Here is a 27,677-nt window from a genome sequence, read left to right as displayed (position 1 = left end):
AAGTGTAGTCTAAGTTTTGTTTGCTAAGTAGTTAAGTTGCGATTTTCATGTACCATTGTATGAAACATTTTAATCGAGGAGTGTTAGTTGGTAAAATGTTAGTAGTTGTCGTTGAAAATGGTATGTAATGTAGCAAGCATATTTTTCTTTAAATATTAATAAAATATTTAAACTTCAAGAAAGTAACCATTATTTCAATGCAAGAAGGCTCTTCCAAGTAATAATTAAATATTATAAATCTGAAAAATGTAAACATAAAGCTTTAATATATCTGCCTGATATTATTTTTTACAGTACTTAATTAACAAAACATCTGAAAAAATCTCAAACTGATGTATAACATTCACCAACTTTTGGAATGTCATTTTCCCTGAAAAGCGAGTAATTCACTTCCACTTTAGATGTTTAAAGTGGCTGTTTAAATTGTTAATAAGAGGAACATAACCAAAATAGGAAAAAGAAGATTGTAATTTATTTATGGAATTTTCTGAAAGGTTATTTTAATGAAATAGAAGGAAGGAGCGTCTGATTAAAAAGTTAAGATAAATTTTAGAAGAAAAAAAAACAATAAAAATCATTTATTTTGAATTAAAAAATACATTTACCATATTTCTAATAATCAGCAGCTGTGTTAGCTAAGTAGTCTCTTCTTCCGATGTTAGATGCTTGTTTATTCTGAAGAGCTTCCAATTTAGGACAATCTGTAATTCTATGCCCCAAACCTCCACAATAACTGCAACCATGTTCGCCTACAAAGCATAAATACGTTTCGTTAACAAAGTTACCTTCTTCAGACATCAAACATTAGACACTAACTATTTGAGTGTACATGTTCCGTATGTACAAGAAATTAGGGCGAAATTTTTTTTATTCAACTCCAGTTTAATTGACAATCAGTGCCTCTTAGGGATCAATACGTGAAAATTTTGTTAAATGTGACATGTAGGGAGGATTTGCAATAAAAATCTTCTTTTTTAAAACCTATAATCAACGGGGGGGGACACTCAATATTTCTTCATATTAATTGCTATATTTGCTGATTTCTTCTTTGATGATGGGAACTTTCAACAAGTCTCTATTATTCGGTTAGGGATGAACCAGAGCAGACGGATCAGTTTCTGGTAGTTTTTAAAATTAGGATAAAAAAATAGAGAAAACAAATAAACCAAAGATTAAACAAATTTTATACGACTTGGACTATGTAAAAAGAGAAAATATTGAAAGAAAGTATACTATGGACATACTTAAGTAGTCGAGAAGAAAGCCACACACTAACTGTTGAAAAAAAAATGGGAAAAAATTGATAAAAATCACAAAAAATACAACAAAAAAGGAAGCCGAGCCAAAAAATGTTGGAGAATAGAGATTAGAAAAGCATAAGTGAATAAAACAATCGAAGAAACTACGTAGGATGAAAATAAGGGAATCTTTAGAATTTGAATTTTTTTTATAAAGAGACCCATTTATTAAAGAAATTCTGGATTTTATTATCTTAGCACTTATTTCGTGTTACTTCAAGGTAGCGGAATAAATTCTAATAAATCATAAATGGAACAATAGTAGTACGATATACAAGAAAAAGAATAACCATTTATTACCTCCAAGCGCCAAATATTTTTCACTTTCCGAGCATAAATCGGCCAAAAATGTGGGAACCTTTTGTTTTGCTTCCATTAGTAAATGTTTGAGATCCAAAAGTACGGATTCGTCGTTCGATTTATTTATAAATGTAGTCGCTAAGCCTTTATTTCCGGATCTACCGGTACGACCAATTCTGTGAACTAAAACAAACGATAATTTACTTATTCTTAGGAATTTTCGATTTTTTTGCATTTACCATAGTTTTCTACATCATCGGGCATGTCATAATTAATAACATGCTGTATATCAGGAAAATCTAAGCCTTTAGACGCCACGTCGGTTGCTACCAATACATCTTTGGCTTGTTTTCTAAATGCTTCCACAGAACGAGATCGCTCTTCCTGATCTAAAAAGAAAAATAAATTTAGAATCAACATGAGAAGTAGAACAGTTTTTTCCACTATTAATCATAGAACACATGTCATAGCCAACCGTGAAATTTACATTCAACACCTCAGCTAGTTAACAATTTGTTCATTATTAACCGCTTGTCAATAATGAACTAATTTCATTTTTGTTTAGACATTAGTACTAATGAAAAAGGACCATAGAATATAGTATTCTAAATCCAGGAGATTATACTGAATCTGTTTTGAGGTTAAGTTAAGTTATAAAAATATAAGAACATTAGGTTAAAAGTTGCAAGTACCGACTAATTTGTGTATTATTCTTAAACTGTTAATTATTTCTCCGGTGTTTATGATTGTAGTTTAGTCTCTGTGATTTATACTTTTTGCTTCGATACATCTTTTCATAAATTTCATATACGAATTATTTGTGATAATTAATCGCACATCTTGATAGATTAGGCAAAAGTAACCGCACAATTGTCGCTGAATTAAAAATACTTGGACGTACCGTCAAAAAATATGCATCCACTAGGAGGTTTTACGATAAAAAACGTTTAGGGCGGCCTCGAAAAACCACAACCGCTGAAGATAAACCTTTGCCTTTGTGTCTTTTACAGTGAAAAGATTTTGGATGGGTAGCAATGAAGACGTCAAAGTAAAATTAAGAAATTGCAGTGGGCTAAAGAACATAAAAATTAGACGCATGAAGAGTGATGAGTCAAACTTTGAAATTTTTAGGTCTAAAGGAAGAGTGTTTGTACGGCAGGTCAAAGGAAGAACGGATATTAGATCCATGGGTAATCCCGAAACACAGCAGAGGCTTGGTGATGGTTTAGGGATGTTTTGGAGGAAGGGCGATTGGAGACGTGGTAGAAATTAAAGGGATTTTGAAGAAAATGCCAAAAAAAGAAAATGTAGTACATTCTGATAAATGCTTGATCTTATTTTGCAGCTGGAGCTGGACAAATTGGACAGCGAGGTCAGAAAGCAATGTCCTATTTTCATTTAACATCTTTGGAATATTGTAAAAAGCAAAACGAATAGAACCCAATCAAAAAGGGGTAACATCATCGATTAATCCAAAATTTACTTCTTATCTATATATGTTCTTTAAAATATAAATCTCAAAACCGATCGTATTGTTTTTATTTGTCGTGTATCAGGCAAACTATGGAGTGGGGAAAAAATTTGGATCGGTAATGTATGTATCATATATAAATAAATAAAATGTACAATATATTTTGCACATAGTCCATGTGCAAAAAATAAAAAATTAATTCCTTTCAATAACTGTGATAAAATAATAGAGAAATTTGTCGTTTTTCTCAAAAATATCACATGGTCATCTCAAGGTAACGAAAAGGTTATGTTCTTCATCAAATTTCGAACTGTGTATATAACACCCTCTATTAGAAGCAGTTATTTGTTTTGTGATGTATGAACTTCTAAAACATATTCGTATAAAATTTTAATACAATGTTGCCACTAGTTTTATCATAATTGTGTCGATAATTTGTATATTGGAAACAGAAACTTATTTTGTGTAGTTGTGTAGTTAGCACCTTCATTTGAACTACCCTATATATATAGCGACACGATGAAGGTTAGGTTACGAGAGAAGGTGGTGGTATTTGAGGTTATAACATTTGATAGCGGTATAACTAGCAGAAACCTAAAAAAGATCTTATAAAGAAGCAATTTGGAAAAAATAAGAAAATCAACATAAAATCTGTCGACGAAAATAATATGTAAATAAAATATCTTGAAATGTTGTCAAATTACCTTTTCCTCCATGAATAGCTACAGCTTCCACTCCCTTTAATAATAGATATTCGTGTATGGCATCTACGTCCTGTTTCTTTTCTGCAAATATTAATACCGGAGGCGGGGTTCTTTGTAAACATTCCAATAAATACACAATTTTGGCTTCCTGCTTAACATACTCCACTTCCTAAAATGTCAACAAAAACCATTTTTAATCAATATAAGAAGGCATAGTAATAGTAGTCCTTATAAAAATTAAGAATCCTTGTACACTGCATGGAACCGGATATGACGAGGAAAATGGAACAAATTTCTAACCTAACTTAACATAACCTAACCTAACCATTTTTAATCAATATAAGATGGTATAGTAGTCCTTATAAAAGTTAAGAGTCCTTGTACATGGCGTGGAACCGGATATGACTGATATAAAGTACCAAAAATAAATAAGCGGTGAAGAACGGATAACAAAAAGACAAATATATTATGGAGAAAAGAATAGAAAATGAAAGGATGTGGAAAAAAGCAAGATGGAACATTAGAAGGCTAGCAGACAAGGAAAATTATCTAATACAAGAGTTTCACCCATCAGAAGCCGTCAATGTAAACAGAAAAAAGTTAATCCAAATACTACAAGAATTATAAATTCCAAATAAACTCATTCAACTAGTGAAAATGTCATTAGAGGATATAACCAATATAGTAAAAATTGATAACAAGAAAATTTAACCTTTCAAAACACAACGAGGATTAAGACAAGGCGATCCCTATCCAGCTTTGGAATAGTCATAATAAGAAGAACCAGTATCAAGGAAAGGCAAATAAAGAATAAATGTAGAAGCAAGGCAAAAAACAAATTCAAAGTACATAAACATGATGGGACGTTAATAGAATTCGAGTAAGTGGACTAATTTCATGTATTTGGGTGTACTACTTGACAATAAATGCCAAGAAGAAGAAGAAGAAATCGAACTAAGAATTTCCAAAAGTAACAGCTGCGCTGGCAACCTTAGAAGAATATTAACATCAAAGGGATATCCAGATCTACGAAAGACAAGACAATTTTGAGATCCACCCTAACATAAGCCTATGAAACCTGGATAATGACGAATAAACCTAAACAGAAATTGGAAATGTGGGAGAGAAAAATATTAAGAATGTTTTGAGGAAAGAATACAGAAGATTCTATTATATCTTGTTTGGTAGAGAAAAAAAGCCCACCAAGATGGCAGTTTTGGGTTACGGAGGTGAATTTCAACATGGGAATGGCACTGGGATCACTGTTTGTCAAAAAATATTTTGATAAGGTCAGCAAAACAGACACAATTGAAATGACCAAACAATTACAAGACGCGTTCAATATAACCCTACAGGAAAACACTTGGTTAGACAACAACACTAAAGATTACGTTGGACTACAGGGTACTACTTAATGTGTACTATTCAACCCTTTTAAGGATTAAAAATTAAATTATCTATGAAAATGTTTGGATCATATTTTGGAAGTGACGTTGATAGCAAGAAACAGAAGAAAGTTTGAAGAAACATAATGGGACGTTAATAGAATTCGAGGAAGTGGGTGAGCTACTATGTGGAAAGAATGCCAGAAGACAGATGGGCAAAGTGGGCTAACACTCAGAGACCGAACACACGCAGACCACCAAAGAGGTGGTACGAGGGCTGGAGTTCAGCTTCTCAGGAAGATCCAGGAAGAAGGCACAACGTACAGGATTGAACAGGATCTGGTCCTATTGAAAGAGGAAGAAGAAAATAAGGGCGTGCTACTAGATAATAAATGCCAAAAAGAAAAGGAAATCGAACTTAGAATTGCCTTAGGAAGTCATACGCCTGTGAAATCTGGGAGAGAAAAATACTAAGAAGAATTTTTGGAGGAGAACAGACAGAGTTAGGACGGGAGAGAAGATCAAACCATGAAACCTACACACTTTTCAATGAAATGGACAAAGACAGGACACTTGAAACGAGTTGTATGGAAGATACCAGAAGGCAAGTGGTAGACCAAAAAAACGATGGACAGAAATAGTGGAAGATACCCTTACAGAGAAAAACATCCAGAATTGGAGAGAAAAAGCAAGGGACCGAAAGAAGTGAAGAGAAATTACAAGTCTATGGACCTAAATAATCTGCATATAAGCCTATAATATACAAGGGTAGCCCAAGAAATTTTTTTTTTCGAGTCTCGTACCAAAATAAGTAAGTTTATAATGTTTTAAGAGTACCTTCCAAACGGCAGGTCAAAATATATTTTTTTGGGTAACTCCAATTTTTTAAAAAATTCTAAAATCGTCGAAAATCGATTTTTTTTAAATTCTTTTTCTCATCATTACAGCAAAAATTATGGAGATCCTAAAAACTCAAGTCGAAATTTTAATATTTAAAGGTCGCTCCACGAGTACTTCAATCGGTTTTTTTTTTTGGCCACCCTAATATATATACAAGATTTTGAAAAAAAAAAAATATAAATGTAAAAGGTAAACTGTTTACCTTCAGTTTTTGAGGATATTAACTGCGTTTGACAGTGTAATTGTGAGTGTTGGTGTAGTGGTAGTTTAAACAGTGTGTTCATTATGAACAGTTCAGTTTAGCAAAACAGAAAGGTCAAGAAAAATATTGTTCCAAGTATCAATTATAGCGAAAAAAAAAGTTACAATATTGGTACGTCTGTCCAAACCATATTACCTGTATAACATTCATAGATGCAGCTCCAGCTCGTCCCACGTTTATCGTTATCGGTTTCACTAGTGCAGATCTGGCGAAATTTTGTATCTTTTTAGGCATTGTTGCAGAAAACAGTAATGTCTGTCTCTGACCCTAAAATATAAATACTTATTTCATCCACAAACATTATCCTCCCATAAATTATTATTTAAGTGACTCTAAACGGTTGAAAAAAAAGACGCTCTTGTAACATTAGACTACCTTAAGATTTTTGAAAAATCGATTTTTATTTTAAACGATCCCCTAGAACTTCAAAAATGAGATTATAGCCGCGGACAAACCTTTGAGTACTCGGTATTCGAATTCTAGTACAAATAATGATATAATTAAAGAATACACAACAAACTTATCAATTTACCAAATGTATCAAGGTCTTTTTGGTCTGTCAAGATAAATATGACTTGAGAAAAGATGTGGCAAAATTTCTCAATGGTTTGAACATCAAAAAAGCGAGTGGAATGCCACTAATCGTATTGAAGAATTGTGCAGCTGAACTAACAAATCCATTATGAAAATTTTTCTGAAACAGATCTCTTCTGTGCAGATTGGAAAAAGGAGAAAGACGGTTCCCAGTAACTACCATTCGATTGTTTTAGTCCCAACCATTGCCAAGGTCTTGGAGAGGAGAGTCGTTAACCAGCAAATATTGAGATATTTTGAGTCATCAGGGACTGATCTCAAAAAAAATGTTCGCCGGTAAGAAATTTACCTCAAATGAAAAACAAATTGCTGAAATTAAATCCTATTTTGAGATAAAAGACTAATACTGGCGTTGAAATGATTGTATTGCTCTTGGAGAAGATTTTATTAGATTTTTGGCAAAAAATGTGGTTTTCTTAGTTAGTCACACTATTTATTGAGTGAGATTGACTAGAAATTTTTGAATACATCTTTGAAAACACATTATCTTTGAAAGTACAAAGGATTTTTCCTTTATATTGCATAGTTAATTTGTTATAAGCAATTATCTGACAATTTTTTGAAAAAGTTTTTCATTTTGCATTCTTAGAAGCGCGTTATTTGGTCTTTCAACTCTGACTAAGTGATTCACCCTCCTAGTTTATTCAAATGCAGTCAATTTTTGATTGCCTAATAGTAACCTATGGTTTCAATGCTATTCAAGAGTCTCTGAAGACACTCGCTAAAAGGCAGGAGGAAAGAATTGTTGATATTGTTTTCTTTGAGACATAAGACATAACCGTATTGTCCACTATCACACCATAATTTACAATATGTCAGAAAAGTGTTTTTGCCTTCTAAGGTGGCCAGTGTTTTCAATTTTCAAAGCAATTACCTTAAAATAAGAAAATATAGTCCTAACATCCTCCTCGAATCCCAAATCGATCATCCTATCCGCTTCATCCATACACAAATACCTACAGACTGTTAACTTCACAATTTTCTTTCCGAGCATATCCATAAGACGACCGGGGGTCGCTACCATAATATGAACACCCCTAAAACCCACTAGTTTTTATATAAACACACAAATGGTATCATATTCATACGAACTTTTGGATAACTTCCAAAGCTTCTGTAACTGGTACTCCTCCTATCGCTAAACAACTTCTTATTAAAGGCATTCCGTGTTTAGATAAACTATTCGAATAATGTTGGATGATGTCATAAGTTTGTTTCGCTAACTCTCTCGATGGGCATATAATTAAACCATAAGGACCTTCGTCTTTGATGAACGGTAATTTTACTTCTTGTTCCAAACAAAACATTATCAAAGGTAAAACGAATACTAATGTTTTACCCGATCCAGTGAATGCTATACCAATCATATCTCTGCCTGATAATCTATAACAATTAATTATAAAAATAAATTATTTTTTTTTAATAAAAATGTTTATATGTACAAATTAACAGAAGAAATTTCCTAACCTGTCTTTTATTTATAATATTGAGTAGCCTGTACTTTAATATTTTCTAAAAACTTTCAATGTTTGAATATATTAAATGATATTGACATAAGAAACATAAGAGCCGGTACGGTCCTGCTCTTTTTCTACTTTTACTGTCTCAAATAACTTTTTTTTTCAGAAACTACAATAAATTTGACAAATCAAATGAATATTTTATTTTAATATAAATAGAGCAACTTCATTTAGATAGTTCAGTTAAAAATATTAAAATTAAAAAAAAACTATATTTGAAAAAAATAAAATAAGCTTACACAGTAGGTATTCCTTGAATTTGTATGGGAGTCGGTTTTTTTATATGTTTTTCTTTCAATGCGGCAATAATACCTTCGTGTAGTTTCATTTCTTTAAAAGTTGTCAATGGAGGTGGTATATCTTCTCCTTCTACTAAAATGCGTAGACTGTTTCTCAATTTATCGTGAATCGTAGGAGGTCTTTGTAGAATGTATCGAGGAGGACACCAGCTAAATAAAGAACTTCATATACTAAACATACTATCCCTATAAATATAAAATCATAATTCTGGTCCGTCAAGCCAGGTAGAAACTAACAACTGAAGGCTCTAAGGCTGATAGTGATAGTATACAGTGTGTTGTGTTAGAAATTCCAAGTTAGAAGTTTTAAAGTGCAAAAAATAATAAATATATTTGTAATACATCAGTTTTACCTTGAAGTTAAATTTGATAATTAAAAATGTATGAGGATTTCTTCAAATTGCATTGTCATTTAATTAAATGTACCTTAAATTCAAAATTTTATAACTTGGCTTAAGATCAAATAACAAGATTGAAAGAAAAAATTTTCATTTTCAAAAATTTATAAAAAATTGAGGAAACTTCATATTGAGACATATGTAAGTATTTTACTATATCTTATAGTATAAAAATCACTAGCTATTGTATTTGATTCCTTCATTGTAAAACTAGGTCTTCAAAAAGGGCACTTTATGTTGTGAAGACCTTATTCATAGAGGGGGTTTTAAAGAAAAATAAAGGTATAAGTCTCATTGTTCTAGCTCTATTCTGTACATCTATTCGATGTACCACTGTTTAATAAAAATGGCCGCCTCTCCAAGGAGGAATTAGATAAAAAAATTCAAAAAACGAAATGATATATCAAAAAAATTTATTATCTATTTTTGGTTTATTTCGAACTAATTAAACTAAATTCATTATCAGATTGGGGCGCCACCCTTCCCATATTCATTAATCTTACCTTGTTTTTATGGGATCTCTATATTGAATACCTTTGGCTAATTCTGATACCCCCATTAAAGCTTTCTTTTCGGCAACAATTTCTAAGATTTCTTCCTCTTTTTTCAACTGTTTTTCTACTGCACTAACTTTTTTTGCTAAATAAGGGAGTAAAAAATTATAATTTTATATTTATATTACAACCACAACAGTGAATAACTAGACTGATCTAAAGGAAAAAAGTTACATTATATAGATTTATACCTTCTGCAAGTTTGCGTAATTCTGTATGTTGATCAAGTAGAGGAATATTATTTTTTCTTCCCCAAATTTCATCTTCTTCTTCATCTTCGTTAGTTTCGTTTTCGCTAGAAGATTTTGGTTTACTCTGTTCAGCTTCCTTCAACTGTTATAATTAATATAACAAAGCCAAATATAGTATAATTCACAAATTTCATTTAATCAAATTTTTTATAGAAAATTTTAAAATTTTTGAAGTACGTACCTTTCCTAGTCGACCTAACTTGAGTAGTTGTTGTTTTCTTTCTTTAACAGGGACATAAGGAACATAATCATCTTCAGATTCGGAATTACTATTTTCTTCTCGCCTATATCTCTAAAAATTGATATTAAATTAAATTCATTGAATCTATTTCCGCAACTTACCTTTATAGGAGGTTCACTATCAGTCATTTTACTAAACTTTAAAACAAAACATATTTTTCATTATTTGTTTTGTTGACATTTAAAATTGTCAACTATTTCGACTGATTCTTGGAACATTTACATATCTAGGGTACGACAATTTGGTTCATCTATGGTTTTATCTTAGGACATGTTCTGTAGTGCAATATTATAAAGGTAACTTATCTTTACATGAGCTCCACTATCAGTCATTTTATAAAACTTTAAACAAATCATATGTTTTATTATTATTTATTTTATTGACATTTCAAATTAATTGTCAACTATTTCTATTGATTCTTGGAAAATAAACATGTCTATGGCTCCAACTATATGGTTCATCTATGATTTCAACCAAGGGTATGTTCTGTGGAGCAATCTAACAAAGGCAACATACCTTTATAGGAGGTCCACTATTAGTCATTTTATCAAACTTTAAAACAAATCATATTTTCTATTAGTTACTTTATCGACATTTAAAATTAATTGTCAACTATTACGACTGATTCTTGGAACATGTACATGTCTATGGTTTCAATCATGTGATTCATCTAAGGGTGTGTTCTGTGAAGCAATCTAACAAATTGTTAAAATACCTTGATTAGCTTCTCCAAAGATATGTCATACGCCATCTGTCACTGTTGGTTGAATTATTGTTCTATAAATTCCAATTTTGGTTTCTCTAGTTTTTATTTATCTTAAAGAAGAACTTAGTGTTCCAACAGTTTTACTCTTTCTTCTACTTACCATTAGAATTGAACGGTTGGAAAGTTTTTGGTTTGAAAAAAACTTCAAAATTTTCTTTTTCATTTTATTGTTTATGGCTAAGTTTACAACAATTATCTTCTTGAAGAGATCATTCAGTACATTAATCAATATTTCATTAAGAATGGAACAACATACACATTGCTTATTTATTATTTTGGTGAATCAAATAATCACATAGTGGTAAACATTACATCTAGTATAGATTAATTTAAAAAAAATTACGTGAGTATATGATACCTATAAAAACAAGCACGATAACAAACAACACCATTCAGTACAATTTTTCCTTTTCTAAAGCGATAATAACAGAAAAAATTTTTTATCAAGTACTGTATGAGGTGTGGGTATCAAGTTAATTAACCTTATTACACTCGAGTAGTGGTGACTGCCTTGTGAACTTCTTTAGGTTGTAGTGCTCGGGAAAGACGTGCCTTGGTAGCAAGTTCCACAGGTATGGATTTCTCCAAAGAAAGGAGTCCCGATAAATTGATTTTCTAGGCGTCTATGGGCGAGCTCAGTGTTCAAGAACCACGTCTACTTATCAAGTAGGTCTTGCACTTATGCTGGACAGCTAGGAAGAGTATCTGTCGTGGTAGTATTGGTAAAATAAAGTCAGTTCAGCGACATTTCTTCTACTCTCTAATCTGTGGAAGTTTCTGGTCAATTCTGGGTCGAATTGCACTTTTCTGTATCGAGTCTAGCGTCCTCAAGCTCCAAATATGCGAGCAATACTCCAAAAATGGTCGAATCTTGGTCTTGTAGAGGATTAGAAGCTGTTACGGGGTATATAGCTTTTGGGTCTTAAAGAGGGTTCCAAGTTTTTGTGATATTGCCTCAGCTAATCCAACCATGTGATTATGCCAGGGCGTTTTCCTCCAATCTTAACACCCAACAAGCTAATTTGTATTGAAGGTGATATTTTATGTCCAGATAGGACCAAATCCTGAGCTGTAGTGCCACATGTCTTTGTAAAAGGTTAGCAACTGTCAGCTGTTTAACCGAAAGTCTACTATTCAAATACGATGTTTAATCAGTGACAAATCAGTGTAGCCGTTGCTTTTGTTTTGCCTTAAAAATGATCGACTTAAAATTGGCAGAGATGTTGAAAATTATCCGCATTCGGGTCACCCTTCCACGTAAAAAACGAATACAAATATCAAAAAAGTCTGTAAACTTATTCAAGGGATTGTTAAATCTATAGGAATGTGTACGGTAAATTTTACATAAATATTTAACATGCCAAAAGTATGTGCAAAACTGATGCCTCATTCAGGCAAGAGGTTTCTAGTCAAGTACATCATCCCAGTATTATACTACCCACCTCACACTTCGTATATATGATAAAAAACACCAGTTTATAGATCTACTCCTATACTATTGCTAATTATTCAATATACTTCAATAAGATATTGTCGTGGAATAAGATAAAGATAAACCCTCCACAGGACATGAACCATTTTGTGGAATCGCATCCTTTACAGGTGTGATCAATAGATGGATTGATGTCTGTGGATGGAGTAGGAAAATCTAGAGCTTTAATGGGGTCAGAATCTAAAAATTAAATTATACTGGAACCGTTCAGGGGACATTATTTTGTATTGATAGAAATTGAGACATAATTGCTGCACCATACAAAACCATGAAAATTGAAACATAGATAAAAAACAAAAGAAGTATAGATATAAATGAGAAATTTGAAAGTTATGAACTATACTGGAAATACCAGACATTAGAAGTTAGAAATTTTAATAAAAATTCCCAAGAATGGAATTAACAAAGGAAAACTGAAATTAATAGAAAGAAAAATACTGAAGAGAATCCTAGGTCTTATGGAGCCATGAAATAAAAAACCAGATGAGAGTTTAAGACAGTAAAGTATGTAAAAGCTAGATGGTTCAGATATATACAAAGGAAAAAAGGGAAGTAGTAAATTCCGACATCTGGGACCTTGATAAATGGAATCTGCGACCTCGAAAACGCGAAACTAGCGAGTATTTACGATTCTAAACCTGGCGTATGCGGTAGTACTGAACAAATTTTTTTTCTGTTATCGTGAATCACTTTGAAAAAGACTGAGATCAAGTATAAAATAGAACAGCCAAGATATTTGGTAATAATTATGTACATGTTATAATCTAGCATACAAAGAGAATTTTTAAAGTTGCATTAAAGTGAAAATTTGTCATTCGGCTATAAAAGGTTACAAGGTCACTAACAATAACGTACAATATGTAAAAATAACCTGGAAGGTTATAAACAATACAGAATATGATATTTTAGAGCATAGCCCTCAAAAAATCCTTGTAGTCTGAACAAACATAAACTCCTATTTATAGCCGTTAAATTATGTCTATTTTAGAGAGAGCTTCTCAAACATTTGTTTGTGATTTACATTTGTAAAGTGGTTTTTATGCATAGAGGATAGTTTTGAGTGAATTTAGAGGCAGAGAGACTGGAATTGGCAATCAGATTAGATGAGAGATTGGGTAATTTACCTTGCTAACACTTTGACCTATGAATCTATTACATACCCCGGACTGTTTACCAGTCAAGCAGCAATGACTTTGCAAATTGAGCTACCTGTCTGGGGTGCTCTGCAGCTCACCCTTTCTGGCTGGATTGCCTAACACTCACTGTAAAATAAACTTTTTTCCAATCACCTCTTAAAAAATGTTTCCCCCACCTTAACATAACCCCCTAATGGATCTGAAATGCAGCAAAAAATTTTTGGAGTAAGTTTTTATGACAAAAAATAGAGTGAACCAGAAATAACTAAAAAATTAATCAAGTTCCCATAGAAATAATGTTGAATGTACATTGCTGATTATTTCATGTACAATTTCTGGAGAAAAAATATAAATAACATTCACTTGATATTGACTATATTCAAAAATTCTTAATTACCAATTAGACGTCCTCGGTTCGGTCTGTATATTTTGGGGGGGCTTCTTTCTCAGATACATTCAAATATACAGGAAATATTTCCACAATGTTCTGTTCTTTCACTTCATCACTGGTTAGAATAAGTTTTTCATCAGGAATATCCATCTCGTGGACTTCTTCATCTACACTGTTTCTCTTTTCCAAAGTGAAGCTCAACCACAAAGCCACCAAAACTGACGATAAAATAACCAGTAATAATATCCACCTTGGTATCCCCGAATTTTTTGAAGCACAATCTAACCAATCCCTCTCGTTTACTTTGAATTCTTCTTCAATTTCTATGGGCATAGTTCTGATGTTAGTTGCTGGAATCTTGTAATCAATATTGAATCCTATTTCCAATTGGCTTCTAATACTCGGATCTGAGAGGATATCTAACTCTATATCTCGATCCGGGCTTGCCAAAACAATACTATTTTCAGTTTCAATCAGGAATGATGAAATAAAAGTCTGAAATACATATATGACACATAATAAACTAATAATTCATCAATATATACCTACCTCTTGTTCTTTTGCCATTAAATTACATCCTGTTTGACATACATCTTTCTCTTTTTTCACTATATAAGAATCTCCACAAGCTAAATTGAATAAAACATTTAAAATAAGACATAAGAATATTTTATAAATTAAACTTACATAAATGGCATTCTTTTTTTGTTCGGTTAACATTAGGTACATCCTTAAACTTTATAATATTAAAAAACCTGCAACCTCTCTGACAAACTACTTGTTCGTAGAAATCCTTCAATTAAAATTAAACTGTAAATTAAATCTTAAAATAAAGAAAATGTACTTACCAAATCTAGTGTAGGTAATTTTACATTTTTACATACGCTTATACACTGATCTGTTACAAAAGCCGTGGTCAATCTGGCGTAATTTATACCAATAATTAACATTAAACATGTTACATCCCTGATTACCATTTTGTATTAAATGTTTATAAAAATGTTTGCAGTATTTCATTGATTGACATTGACACAACGGTGTGCTCAAAGTTTTTATCCCGACCATAGAACTTACTTGTATCTGTAAACAACTCAAACAGCACTCTTATGATAACATCTTCTGAGTAGGTATCGTAAAAACGTGAAACATTTGAAAAAGCTAGCTGGGGTATCATTTAAACTCAAGTTTGTTGGTAAACGCCATCTATTAAACGCTATAATTGTCGTTTAAACTGACGTTTGAAATTTAAACTTCACTTGTAAAATTTCGTTTTCGGTGGTTAATCATAGAGTTCGTGCTAATGATAGAGATAGCGGCATGTGTGTGGAAAATCTCATTGAAAAAGAGACAAAGAGCATCTACATACAACTTCCCGTTTCTTACTATCGATATTCTTTGAATATGAATGAATGAATGAATGAATGAATTTGAACATACTTTGGTATCTCTATCTTTAATATCAATTCTATGACTGCATTTTGTAACGTTCAGAACAGCCATAGACAAAATTAATATACTGCATGCAATGCAATCCAAGGACTCTCCACAGAGAATTCTTTGTGGAGAATCCTTGAATGCGTTACTATTGTTTGCATTTGTTTTTGGAAGTTTGAAAAAATAAGGTTACCATCTATTTGGTTAATATGCCAATTTATGACAGTTTAATCAATATAAATATTTAAACAATATTTCGAATGATTTTGAAATTTTGTTTGCTTCAGCTTATTTTTACATTTATTTTAATACGTAAGTAGAAAAAGAAGGATACCGAGGGTATACTAATATTTAGGTATAATTCAGGTGAATGCATTTCACTTTGTGACGAAGAGAAACTAATTTCGTTTTTGGCTAACGTTCAAGTTTCCAGCCCTGAAAGTATATTGACTTTATCTATTGAAGAATTAGAAACAGACATATGCAGGTATGTTTTTAATTACATTATCATACCGGTGTCGTCGTTCAAATCAGCCGCCCCAATAAAGGCTGGTACTGCGGCACTGGATTTGGTCCAGCCTAGATGTTGGGGCTGGGAGCAATATGACCTGGCACAGTCACGTGGACGAATCAGCTATTGCAGCTCCAAAAAAACTTTGTGCCCTCTTCAAGACCAAAAAACTATTCATACCACAACAGCTTCTTATCCTCTACACGGTCCAGATTCTTCCATCTTTCGAATATTGCTCGCACATTTGAAGCTCGGCTCCTAAACATGTCTTAAGGATGCTAGACTCAATACAGAAGACATCAATTCGACCTATAGGCGATTCAGAGTTAACCAGAAATTTGAATAGCTTAGAGCATAGTAAAAAGATCGCTGATCTGAGTCTGTTTTACCGATACTACCACGGCAGACGCTCTTCTGAGCTGTCTAACAAAATCCCACCTAGGGCGGCATCTGCAAGACCTACTTGACAGGCAGACGTGACTCATGAGCACCGAGTTCGCCTGCAGACGCCTAGAACGTCAATATATCGAGACTCTTTTCTTTGAAAAGCAAGTCTGTGGAATCAGCTACCAAGGCATGTTCTTACCGAACATTACAGCATTTAGAAGTATCCATAGGCATCTCCACAGGGCAACCACTCGAACTCCTCGACTGTGATAGGATTTACCTTCTTGTGCTTGCTTCTTACATAAAAAAAATCTTAACCTCAATAAATTTCTTTCTATGAGAATCAACTACAAGGAATTGTCAATCAATGTTAAAAATTTCACATTTTTAGGTTGTGCTCGTGACATTGCGTATATATTTGACAGATTTATTATTAAAACTAGAGGTTTACCCCTATCTATCTGTCACTTCTTCTTCTTCTCATGCCGTGTTCTCATTGAAGGTTGGCGACCTCATTTTTGAATGCGTCTCTTTCCCTCGCAACAGGAAACAATCTTCGACATTGATATTTGTCCATTCTTTTATGTTACGGAATCAGGATTTCTTCTTCTTAGCTATTAAAGCAAAATTTTCTATTGTCCACCTTTGTCACATGATATCATGGCCATCCAATCACAATAGAGTAGATAATTTAATTGAAATTTCTGGAATCGTAGGTGATATTCGTACTAAACATTCCACCACTACACCAACACTCACAATTACACTGTTTGACGCGCGTTTCGATAACCAAGTTATCGTCTTCAGGGACCTGCAGTTTCTGAAGACGATAACTTGGTTATCATCGAAACGTGGAACATATGGATCCGCGCAAGTCAACACGTAGATCAGATTATGTATCGAGATTTATCGGGTCGTTAAATATTTTTAAGATAAAGATAAAGTATTTAATTGATAGTGTAGATGAGAGTGAATGATCAACTGGAACTATAAACAAACAAAAATAGTGATTTTCACTATAATTGTCTTAAAATTGGTATTCCAGCAGCAAGAAAAACGTTGTGCAAAAATATTTTTTCATTCTAACAAATATGACAAACATTTCTTTCTGTTTTTCATTTTCAGTAAATTGGAAAAAGACATGAAAACTGTCGGAAAAAATTATGAAGAATGTCAGACAGCAAATCCACAAAGTTTATACGTTGAACTAATAACTGGATTGCAAGCCTTAAACGATAAATTATGCTGCTTTGAAACTGGATTTTATAGGCGTAATATACATAAAAACAAAATGCTTTTCTCACCGATTATAATTTTATAATATAATCTTTCTAGAATATCAAGTTTATCATCCCTGTTTGTATGAACTAAAACGAGATTTTGATAGTTGCAACGGTCCAGCCGATTGGGTAGAAGAAGCAGATGCTGCACAATTATGCAAGTAATATTTGAAGTACAAGGGTTGCTTGACGGAAGCACTTTTTACGGAAGTTTGTTTCCGCCATTGCTCTTTTACTTGTACTAGCTTTCCTCCAAGTCATCAGCCTCTGTAAAATCTGTAAAATCATCCGTTAAACTTCCCTGGTATATTCCCTAGCATAATAATCTCGTACTTTAATTTCTTCCTCTATTTCCAACACCAACTAAATATTATAATTCATAGTGGAATAATGGGCGTCCAAAAGGTCTTCTGATAAGCACCAAGTGACATTACCAAAGGCAGATGTCTTTTGGCACCAACGTTTCAACAAATTAGGAAATTCTTCTTAATCAGATGGATAAGGAGAGACTGCTATGGCTTGGTTTCGCTGTGGAGTAGAGTCCACAGTCACCGCGTCAATGAGATCCAGCCGCTGTCATTCTTCGACTTGTTGCAGTTTTACCTGGATCTCAAGAGATGGAAGCTCTAGGTGGGGAAAGGCTGGTGGTCGAGGAAACTTTAGTATCCGATAACGTTAATCCCTGAGCAGTCTCGGTAGCCTTCTCTTTTTTTGCTCCGCACCAGTGATTATGTGGCGTTTTTATCGGACATTGTCAAAAGCATCGGACAGAGCTTCGACCTCGCTAGCAGCCAATGCTTTTGGGGTAGTGGGTTCTGTGGTCCCTGCTCAGAGCCGTTGGCGGAAAGTGGCGCTCATGCCAGGTCCTTGGAATTTCGCCAGGTTGGACTTTGGTACCATTATGCCTTGAACGGTTTTTGCATCGGCCCTTTTCCTCATGCCCACGTAAGCGCACCTGAGGAAGGCGGCTGATGGGTTCCCTCAACAACGTTAAGGTCGAACGGTACCTTGAGGCTCGTTGTAAGTAGTTTTTTTTATTGTGATAAATTATTGATTTCTGTTGTTTGGAATAAAATTTAAATTTTCCAATAACAATTTGACAACTATAACGTACATCTCAGAAAAATATTTATTGTACTGTTAAAATAATTCTCTATATATAGTTCCCGAAATTTTGTGGATACTTGTTATAAATTAGTTTTTGTATGCCTTAATAGAAAATTGTTGCTTGTTTTCAACCATGGGGTAACATATTCTACCAGCTCGTCATAATGGTTGAAGCGTGGACTTCCAAGGAAAGATTTTGGGTGTAAGTAGATATGAAAGTCGCTAAAAGCGAGGTTCAGGATGTACCTGTCTGAACCAAATTCCTGTAGGAGTTTTTCGGGGATCCTTGACACCACTGGAAAACAAAGAGCTTGGTTTGGGACCATCAGTCGTTTTGCGTTTAGTAAAAACTTTGCCACAAGTAAGCTCAGTTTTTTTTTGACAGATACTTTTCAACATTACCTTTGCTTGATAAATTATTGGAGTTAAAAGTAGAAGGTAAAGGGATGATATTGTCTAACAGAATGAAAGGATGTGTCTTCAAAAAAGATTCAGAGATGAAAAGAGGACAGGCAGAGAAGTATGTCAGAAGTGACTAAAAATATGTGCTACAAAATGGAAAGATAAAAAATCCGTTATTATGGTTTCTACGGCCTTTGGAATAGCTCCAGAACAAAATGTGAGGCGGTGGGATAAAAATACGAAGAAACATGTTGAAATACCTTGTCCGAATTTAGTTAAAATTTATAATAAGTAAATGTCTGACCAAATGACTGAATGTTACAGAACTTTTTTCAAAACCAGAAAATGGACATTTATTCGTTTATTTGATATATGCATAGTTAATAGCTGGGTGGAATATGATTGCGTAACGAATAAATTCAAGTCCAAAGATAGATTTTTTGAAATTTCGTTTAAGTCTAGGGGAGTTTTTATTTTGTTGCACAAAAAAAGGAAAGAGAAAGTGAAGACACTAATCTAGGAGAAGAAGATCCGAGGCCCAGTTCTAAGAAAGCTGGATATGCTTCACTTCCGCCTGAAAACAAAAGATTTGATGGCTTCAATCATTGGCCAGTTCGTGAGAACCAAAAAACCCCAACATTTGTCGTCTCGAAACTTGTCAAAGTTGGTCAAGAATAAAGTGTGATAAATGTAAGGTTTATTTGTGTTTAAAGAAAGATCAAAACTGTAAATGATTATTTTATATAATTTTATATAATATTGTATAATAATATGTAATAAAATATATTAGTTAGGTACAAAATATGAGTTGTGCTGGTAGTACACAATTACACAATTGTGATAGTCCCTAAAATACCTAAAATTGTCATTTTAAAAAAATATAAAAAAAATTGATCTTCCTAATTAGCTCATAAACTTCCAGTAATAATAATTCTTAACTGAATATATAGGAAAATTCAGTTTCAGGAGCGTAAGGGATAATCCATCCCACTTGGGTTTATCGATAATAACGCTCTGGACTAAGTGGAACGCGAAAAACCGTGGTCATGAACATGGTTGTCGCGAGTGCTTAGTGGAATGCATCGATTGTGCAATTTATACACTCATTGAATCTTGAAAATTTCTATTTTCGGTTTGGATTTCACATCGAAATTCTATTTCAGGATATCAAAAACAATAGTAGATTGTTACTATATAAAAACGGCCAAGGTTTGTGGAGAACCTGCTGCATTGGCTATCGGAGGCTTAGCCACACACGTCATTCAAAGTACGATCGGTCATTCTTGCAAAGATATTGACAAATTCCCTGTTGTGAAAGATGCCATGCCAGCAAGTTATATAGAAAGGAGAAATTATTCGCTGGTAATTTGCATTATTCCAGGGCCGGTTTATCAATTGCAATGTTGGCAATAGTGATTGACTATCCATAGGACAATAATCATATTGTTTGCTATTCATCATTAATCACTAAGTGGGTATCATCATTTAATTTTTATTTTGATATATTGGATTGATCTTCTACACAAAAAGAAGATCTTATGTAGTGTGGATAATTTTGAGAAATGGGATGAACATTATTCTCACACTAGGTTCAATCATTTCGTTTATTTTTCTGCTTGTTAGCAGGTCTCAACGGTAAATTTCTCTCTTCGAGAGTAAAATTGCTGCCTGGCTTCTTAATTTCAGTATTTTTAATTACTTTAAAATAAGTTTCGCTCATAAGAAACTAGTAAAAATTGTCTAAGCTTACAAAGACCGGAAACCAAATATATTTCACAAAACAATTATTTAGATTCAGATGTCAATCCTCAAATTGCTGTTCTATTATCTTTCAGTTAACTGGTTTATTTGACAGTTGAAAGTACACAATTTAAACAACACATAAAAGTTATTCTGTTGTCGATAAACCCAATTTTCAAAAATAACTGATTGTAGTTGAGACTTTATCTCACAGATAAATTATAATTGATAAACCGGACCTCCGAGTAAAAATCTAAAAGTTTAATATACAGTAGTCTCTCTTTATAACGATTCTCCCTATAACTAAGTTCTCTCTACAACGATTGATTCGTTAAAGTTCAGTTCAAGATTTGGGAATTTTCTTAGAAAACGCAGTAACCTGGTTCAACGACAGACATCTTTGTTTCTGGCTGTCTGGCTGTTCACATCAGCTCTCGACTGCCAGCTGTTCTTTGTGCATTTAGTGGTTTTATTTGTTTTTTTAATGTACTTTGAACAAAACGTAAAATTTTTACTGTTAAAGAAAAAGTGTCTTTGATTAGAGCGATATAAAAAAGACTGATGTTGTTCGATGTGCAGGACTTTCCCAATCCACCAACTCGATTATCCGGCCCTCAGTTATATGGATTAGCGATTATCCGGAATATCAACTGCGACCAATTAAATCATAAAGTAGTATTGAGATAAGTTACAAAATATAAGATATCAAAGAGTGGGTCACTTGTGACAATAATGATCAAGGCTTTCAGATTTTGTTGGATGACGAAATCGTAGAAAACATATTGCAGATAAATGAACAGCAGAAAATGCAAGAAGATGAAACAGAAGAAAATCTAGACGTGGAAAATGATGTAGAACCATCTCATGATGAAGCACTTCAGGCTCTGGAAACAGGTCTCAAATGGTTTGATAAACAAACAGAGAGTGATACTGTGAGCTTAATACAGCTGAAAGCAATTCGTGATATAGCAGCAATGAAGAGAAAAAGTAGCTTACCTCAAATGCCAATTACCAAATATTTTAAGCCAAATTAAACTTATTATTAAATAATTATTATTTTTAATTGATATTATTATTATTTATTAATGAATATTACTATTATTAAACTTATTTTATTTACCAAAACCCGCTTTACTTCATATTTTTGATTATCCGGACTTTCGATTTTCCGAATCCCCAACGACAACAATTAGTCCAGTTAATCGAGTTTCCACTGTATTTGGAAAGAGAGGGAAAGCTTCTGAAGGTTGGTTAAGCAAGTGGAAGAAGCGTCATAACATAAATTATTGGTAAATCAGTGGAGAGGCTCGTGATGTTGATAGAAATGTTAAGTACAGACGGCTTGTTGGAAAGAGTATGGACTGATATGAAAGCTCGATATTCAACAGAAGATATTTTCAATGCTGACGAAACTGCGTTGTTTTATAAACTGACACCAAACAAAACTTTCAAATTCGAATCAGAAAAGTGTTTTGGAGGGGAAGAATCACTGTCTTAGTGGCAGCTAGGATGACTAGTATTGTAGAAAGAAAACTTGACTTGAATGACTAATCAAATTTTTGAAGAAGAAATGGGATTTTAAGCTTAAGAGAAAGAAAATTTGCTTCTTGGATCAGTGGATTAAAGTGACATGTATTTAGCAGTTTGGGCTCGACAATTAAAGCTGTATGAACATAAAAAGCTGCAGGATTATGAATACGTCGATGAGCAGGTACTACTACAACTGGAGCTTAAGATAAAGACACCCTTAATGGTGTCTGTGTGATTAAAGATGAAGTTAGTGACCAAGAATTTGATCCAGAGCCAGAACTTGTCCCAACTTCTCAATGGGCATTGGAGGCAGCTGAAATCCTTCACAAATTCTTCACCTACCATGAATATAGTTCAGTGGCTACAGAAAATCTTTCTTGATTGCAAGATAAATTAAGGTCATTGATATAGAAGACGAAAAAACGACAAACTCCGGTTAAAAGACTTAAATCTAAGACACAAACAAAAAGCATCTGCCTGTGCCAAGAAACAAGAGAAGGTGACGGTGATGAGTTGTATTTAGCAGTTTGGGCTCGACAATTAGAGCTGTACAGTGTTTATGAAGATGAAAAGCTGCAAGATTATGAAAACGTCGATGGAACAGTTGCTACCACAACTGGAGTTTAAGATAAAGACATCTTGAATAGTGTCTGCGTAAATAAAGATGAATTTAGTGTCCAAGAAGAATTTGATCCAGAGGCAAAACCGATTCCAACTTCTTTGGAGGCATTGAAGGCAGCCGAAATCCTTCAAAAACTCTTCACTTACCATGAAGATGATCCAGTGACTACAGAAAATCTTTCTTGGTTGCAAGATAAAGTAAGGTCATTGATATAGAAGACGAAAAAACGACAAACTATGTTGAAAGACCTTCATTAATTAATTACTATGTAATAATATTACAGTGGTTCAAATATAAACCAAAATTTTGCTATAAGTAATTCTATTAAGTTACAGAGCTGAAATTTTTTACAGTTTTTCTTGATAATCTTCGTCACTTTGTACAGACCTTTGTCACATCTCCGGAAGCTTTCAGAGGAACGTTAGTAGAGCAATATGAGCAGGCAAAGAAATAAATAAGCAGAAAAATAAATGCTAATTAAGTGCCATATTACAAATTTTTTTCTTATACAAGCTTTTGAGAAATTGGCTACTCTGCTACCTTTAGAGAAAAGTAAGCGCAGCAATGCAAGTTTAGTGTGCAAAATCGATATTTAATTGAAGTAGAATGCTTCCATAATTCAATGCTACTTAAATGCTTCGTTTTTCAAGGAATAATTTTCCTATTCCTGAACGTGTGGCCTCGTTAGGGCCTGTATAATCGAATGCTCGACTAATCCCAATTAGTCAAACACTTAATTATACAGGCCCTAACGATGCGACACTTCTAAGAACAGAAAATTTCGTCATATGGCTTTTAATTTTCCGCTTATTATTTTTCCGCTCATATTGCTCTGCTCCTCGTTGCTTTCGAATCGCAGTTTATAAGGAGGCTGTTCCAATGTTTATCAAATCAATTCGTGGAGACGCTTGCAAACTTCTCGACGTGCGAATTTCTGCTCGTAATTCAGAAGTCTTGGCATCCAGCTGAATGAAATTTTGCGCTAATCGAACCGTTCATGAAATTATTTGCTCTGAACTACTTAAGCTGATGCCCAATTCTGCAGCCACATCGCGTACTAAGTACTACGTCGGTGTTCTTATCAGTAACACTTGTTTTGGAGTACCTTGCACGTGACTGGTTTGCCAACACTTTTCGGCCTTTTAAGAAAGCTTGATTTCACATTTTCTTTGACCAAAAAACGAATAATGATGCGTTATGTAACAGAAACTAGTTCATTGATAAAAGTACACATATTTGTACCATCCTTGTCCTTTGTCTTACGAAAAAAATCTGTATTTCTGAGCTGTAAGGCATGTTTAGAATCGGTTGCGTTGATACTGAAATCTTCAAATCCCTTTAATATTGTTATAAAGAGAATCTACTGCACTTTAAACATCTTTTTTATATTCTAACATCTTTAAATTATGATTTAACTGGTTTGTTTTGTGTCTTTGTTATTTAAACTTTTATTTTATTATTATTTTAGGTGCAAACTTCGTCGTCTTTACTACTGATATTAGTAGGAATTGGAATTGTATTAATCGAAGCCTATACTGATATTTATACATTTATTATTGGTGGAATCTAAAATAAAGTTTTTTATGTTTTATGTTTAATAATTTTTTCAGTAATAAAAATCTTAGTAGTGGTTTTTATTATATTATGCAGAATGCAGTAAAAAGATAGGTCATAAATCAAACAATTTATTCTGTTTACTTTCGATCTCTGATGACGATAATTTGGTTACTGAAACGCGTTTAGGTGTAGTTGTAGTGAAAAGACTGAAAAAGTAATGCCTGAATACGTCTGGTTTTCGGAAAATACTTAAAAACTATTCCTCATTTTTCTCATAACTTCAAAAGGAGACATATTTTTTACTTTCTGAAGCCTAATTTAGCAATAAAATTTGAAAATCAAAGACGATTCTCAGCATTTCGAAGACAACTGTGAGTCAATTTTGAAACTAAGTACAATGTTTTTCTTATCATAATAAAGATTACCAAGAATCTATGATGATGGCTTGTAATTTCGACTTTGTTATGACGTGTTTTGCTCTTCAAGTTATTCTTAATTAAAAAGTATAACGTAATGTAACTTCTATAATGGTAATTACAAAATATATAATTCTAATGAGAGGGATGTATTTGATGGATTGACAGCAAATTATCAATATTTGATTTGGGTTTTGTAAGGAATCTCCTCGTTAAATCTACTCCTTTTCTTGTTAATAAGCTTGTAACTGCACTGAAACTTTTTTCGACAAGATATGATGAGGGAAAGATTTATGACCTTTTTGTGGTATTTCTATCAAGAATGAATATTTTCATGGACCCCTGCTTACGCTTGTGGATCCCCGTTTTATGTCACGCCTAACGTAGACCCCCGTAGATCCCTGGACTTGGACAATTCTTATTTTTCCTTGATAAAAAATTTATTGAAAACAAAGATAAATATTAGATCGACTGGTATAGGTAATCAATTAGTTTTTGAAAATATATTTATTCATGTCACTCCAAAAAGAAAATTGTACTATTAGACACGAGAAAAGGAGCATTGGTTTGCAACTCTCTATCTTCCTCTACTCGTCAATAAATTCAAAACATGTTATTCTCCTCTTTTGCCTTCTCTACCACTTGAAACTTCGACGTCATTGTGATCCAATCCGAATATAGTAGGGAGAAATATAAAGTGGTATACCGATGTTCTTTCTCTCTCTGCCAGCTGTCCGAAAACACTTGAATAAGCACCCATTCTTAATATTTTTTCCATGTGTCGCTCACGAAATTTTATCAAACATGTATATATCATTCTTTTTGTGTTATGTAGGTATATAGTTAATCTAAAGGAATATATGTTAAAAAGAGTACACTTTGGTATTTAATTGCCACAATCCCACAACAATCACGTTCATAAACTCTCGATGATGAATATATAAGTAATCGAACGCTCGGAATATATATTATAATCAGTACACTTGAACTAAATAAACAACTTTTAGTTTTAAAAAGTTAACTAAAATGTCATTTTTCTGACTTTATTCTAAAGCCAGATTCGAAATCTGATATAAAAATTACATAGAAAATGATTTCCATATTTTTTGGGATAACTGCGAGTTTTTTGTTTGCTAGTGTAATAATTGAAAAAATTTTAATTCAACTTTTCGATGACAATTATGAAACTGTTATTTCAAAATTTTTGACTCCACTTTACAGTTGGGTTACAGTTACAGTCATAAGTCTATATCAAGATTCGAAATTTGAATTGAAAGGTACATAGAAAACTATTTCCAGGTTTTTGAAGATAATTGCTACTCAACTCTGCAGACGATCAAAATTGGATATTTTACATTTTCTAATAACTGCAAAAATTCCAATTGGATTTTATAGATGATGAAGATTGGACATTGAACCACTTCCAATTTTCAAAAAATGTTTGCCTGTTACTTCAAAATAAATTTTCTGTTTTTTGAGAATAACTGAAGCATTTTTGTGATCTATCAAATCCAAGTAACTTCAAAAATTCCAATTCAACATTATGAATGAACAAAACCAGAATATTGATAAACTAAACCACTCCCAGTTTTTGAAAAGTACTTCAAAATATTCCCTATTTTTATGTGACCCCAAAAGTAGCCAAATTTCTTTCTTTTCTGAGCCTTGTTCAGAACAAAATCTGAAATGAACAAGTCCTATAAAAACTCTAAAGTTATCAGTTAAAGTACGAGATATTTGAAAAAATATGGTACCATGGAGTCTTTATAGTTAACTTAGGTGATTAGAACTTTCTATATAGCTTGAGTAGATTTCCACAAAAATATATCAACAATCATAAATTGTTAAAAAAAGAACTGGCATAATTTATATATTGGTGCAAATATGTAACATCAAACACTGATGAGAATTGATATTCTTTATTGAACAAATATTTTATTTTTTCTTAGAACTACCAAATCCGGAAAATCCCATTATACTAGCTAGTTCACTTGGTGGTTCATCGTCAATGACTTCTTCAATTTTTCTTTTTTCTTTCCTCTTTTCTCTTCTGTATTCCTTCAATTTTTCTTCTTCTTCTGCTAATTCTTGTAACCGAGATGACATATCATACTCCTTCTTTTTCTCTTCCATTTTTTTCTTGTTTATTTCGAATCTCCTCTTCACGGAGTCCAAAGAACTTCTTTCTACTTTCATTGACATACCCAAATTTCTCTGATGTTTTTTGCCGTTAATGTGATCCAAGAAGTTAATAGAGTCTTTAACAACGCAATCACAAACATTGCAATAGTATCCTCCCGACTGAGAAGTTGGTGTGTTTTTATTTATAACGATACTTTTTCCTAGTTTAGAATCAAGATCGACTTTGTATTCTCGCGTTTTTAAAAGCTCTCTTTTTATTGGCGGGCCTTTTTTCTTATTTTCTGTTTCTTCCTTTAAGAGCTTTTCCTCTTTTATCCTTTCTTCGGCAAGTCTTTCATACTCTTCCTTGTCCCATTTTCGTCGATGGTCCTCAGGTCTTATAGACATTTTTAATATTTGTTAGAAAACGAGTTGAAATTATACACTTAACTAGAATGTAGCAATTGAATTTTTAAATAAAAAATATGTTGGAATTCTTGTAACTTTATAAAATATAACACCGAATCAGAACCAACTTATAATTCTTATTTGTGTACTAAATTAAGTCAAATGACAGGATAAACGACCTTGAAAATAATGGTTGTCTG

At 32.9% G+C, this 27,677-nt stretch overlaps 4 protein-coding genes across 4 annotated transcripts; 1 reads left to right on the top strand and 3 right to left on the bottom strand.

Moving 5' to 3' along the window:
* Positions 1-563: 563 nt before the first annotated feature.
* Positions 564-10,401, bottom strand: LOC130895326 (ATP-dependent RNA helicase abstrakt). The gene is made up of 12 exons (XM_057802554.1): positions 10,279-10,401; positions 10,118-10,228; positions 9,877-10,018; positions 9,635-9,770; positions 8,674-8,883; positions 8,007-8,297; positions 7,789-7,951; positions 6,456-6,587; positions 3,774-3,942; positions 1,838-1,987; positions 1,599-1,781; positions 564-749 (listed from the first exon to the last, which is right to left on the bottom strand). Exons 1-12 carry the CDS (start codon positions 10,303-10,305, stop codon positions 613-615), a joined length of 1,851 nt encoding a protein of 616 aa, XP_057658537.1. The 5' UTR covers positions 10,306-10,401; the 3' UTR covers positions 564-612.
* Positions 10,402-11,093: 692 nt separating this feature from the next.
* LOC130895328 (transmembrane protein 59-like) lies at positions 11,094-15,141 on the bottom strand. The gene is made up of 4 exons (XM_057802558.1): positions 14,811-15,141; positions 14,650-14,755; positions 14,512-14,591; positions 11,094-14,457 (listed from the first exon to the last, which is right to left on the bottom strand). Exons 1-4 carry the CDS (start codon positions 14,937-14,939, stop codon positions 13,972-13,974), a joined length of 801 nt encoding a protein of 266 aa, XP_057658541.1. The 5' UTR covers positions 14,940-15,141; the 3' UTR covers positions 11,094-13,971.
* Positions 15,142-15,608: 467 nt separating this feature from the next.
* Positions 15,609-24,564, top strand: LOC130895175 (uncharacterized). The gene is made up of 6 exons (XM_057802355.1): positions 15,609-15,708; positions 15,763-15,883; positions 17,420-17,565; positions 17,630-17,735; positions 20,247-20,445; positions 24,444-24,564. The coding sequence occupies exons 1-6, from the start codon at positions 15,657-15,659 to the stop codon at positions 24,543-24,545; spliced, it is 726 nt and encodes a 241-aa protein (XP_057658338.1). The 5' UTR covers positions 15,609-15,656; the 3' UTR covers positions 24,546-24,564.
* Positions 24,565-26,851: 2,287 nt separating this feature from the next.
* LOC130895018 (zinc finger matrin-type protein 2) lies at positions 26,852-27,639 on the bottom strand. Its single transcript, XM_057802109.1, has one exon. It carries the CDS (start codon positions 27,475-27,477, stop codon positions 26,884-26,886), a length of 594 nt encoding a protein of 197 aa, XP_057658092.1. The 5' UTR covers positions 27,478-27,639; the 3' UTR covers positions 26,852-26,883.
* Between the last annotated feature and the right edge of the window lie 38 nt (positions 27,640-27,677).

The sequence above is a fragment of the Diorhabda carinulata genome, chromosome 6, assembly GCF_026250575.1.
Source record: "Diorhabda carinulata isolate Delta chromosome 6, icDioCari1.1, whole genome shotgun sequence".
Lineage (NCBI taxonomy): Eukaryota > Metazoa > Arthropoda > Insecta > Coleoptera > Chrysomelidae > Diorhabda > Diorhabda carinulata.
This window is presented reverse-complemented; position numbering and strand designations above follow the sequence as displayed.

Bases quoted from the DNA above. Each gene is read 5' to 3' on its own strand.
- LOC130895326 (XM_057802554.1), bottom strand. From the start codon at position 10,305: ATGACTGATAGTGAACCTCCTATAAAG. The intron at 3,943-6,455 runs GTAATATGGTTT...TTGACATTTTAG, and splicing joins CATCTATGAATGTTATACAG to GAAGTGGAGTATGTTAAGCA. The intron at 1,988-3,773 runs GTAATTTGACAA...TTTTCTTTTTAG, and splicing joins AGCTATTCATGGAGGAAAAG to ATCAGGAAGAGCGATCTCGT.
- LOC130895328 (XM_057802558.1), bottom strand. From the start codon at position 14,939: ATGGTAATCAGGGATGTAACATGTTTAATGTTAATTATTGGTATAAAT. The intron at 14,756-14,810 runs GTAAGTACATTT...TTTTAATTGAAG, and splicing joins AATTACCTACACTAGATTTG to GATTTCTACGAACAAGTAGT. The intron at 14,458-14,511 runs GTAGGTATATAT...TATGTATTTCAG, and splicing joins TAATGGCAAAAGAACAAGAG to ACTTTTATTTCATCATTCCT.
- LOC130895175 (XM_057802355.1), top strand. From the start codon at position 15,657: ATGATTTTGAAATTTTGTTTGCTTCAGCTTATTTTTACATTTATTTTA. The intron at 15,709-15,762 runs GTAAGTAGAAAA...GGTATAATTCAG, and splicing joins TTTTACATTTATTTTAATAC to GTGAATGCATTTCACTTTGT. The intron at 17,736-20,246 runs GTAATATTTGAA...ATTCTATTTCAG, and splicing joins GATGCTGCACAATTATGCAA to GATATCAAAAACAATAGTAG.
- LOC130895018 (XM_057802109.1), bottom strand. From the start codon at position 27,477: ATGTCTATAAGACCTGAGGACCATCGACGAAAATGGGACAAGGAAGAG.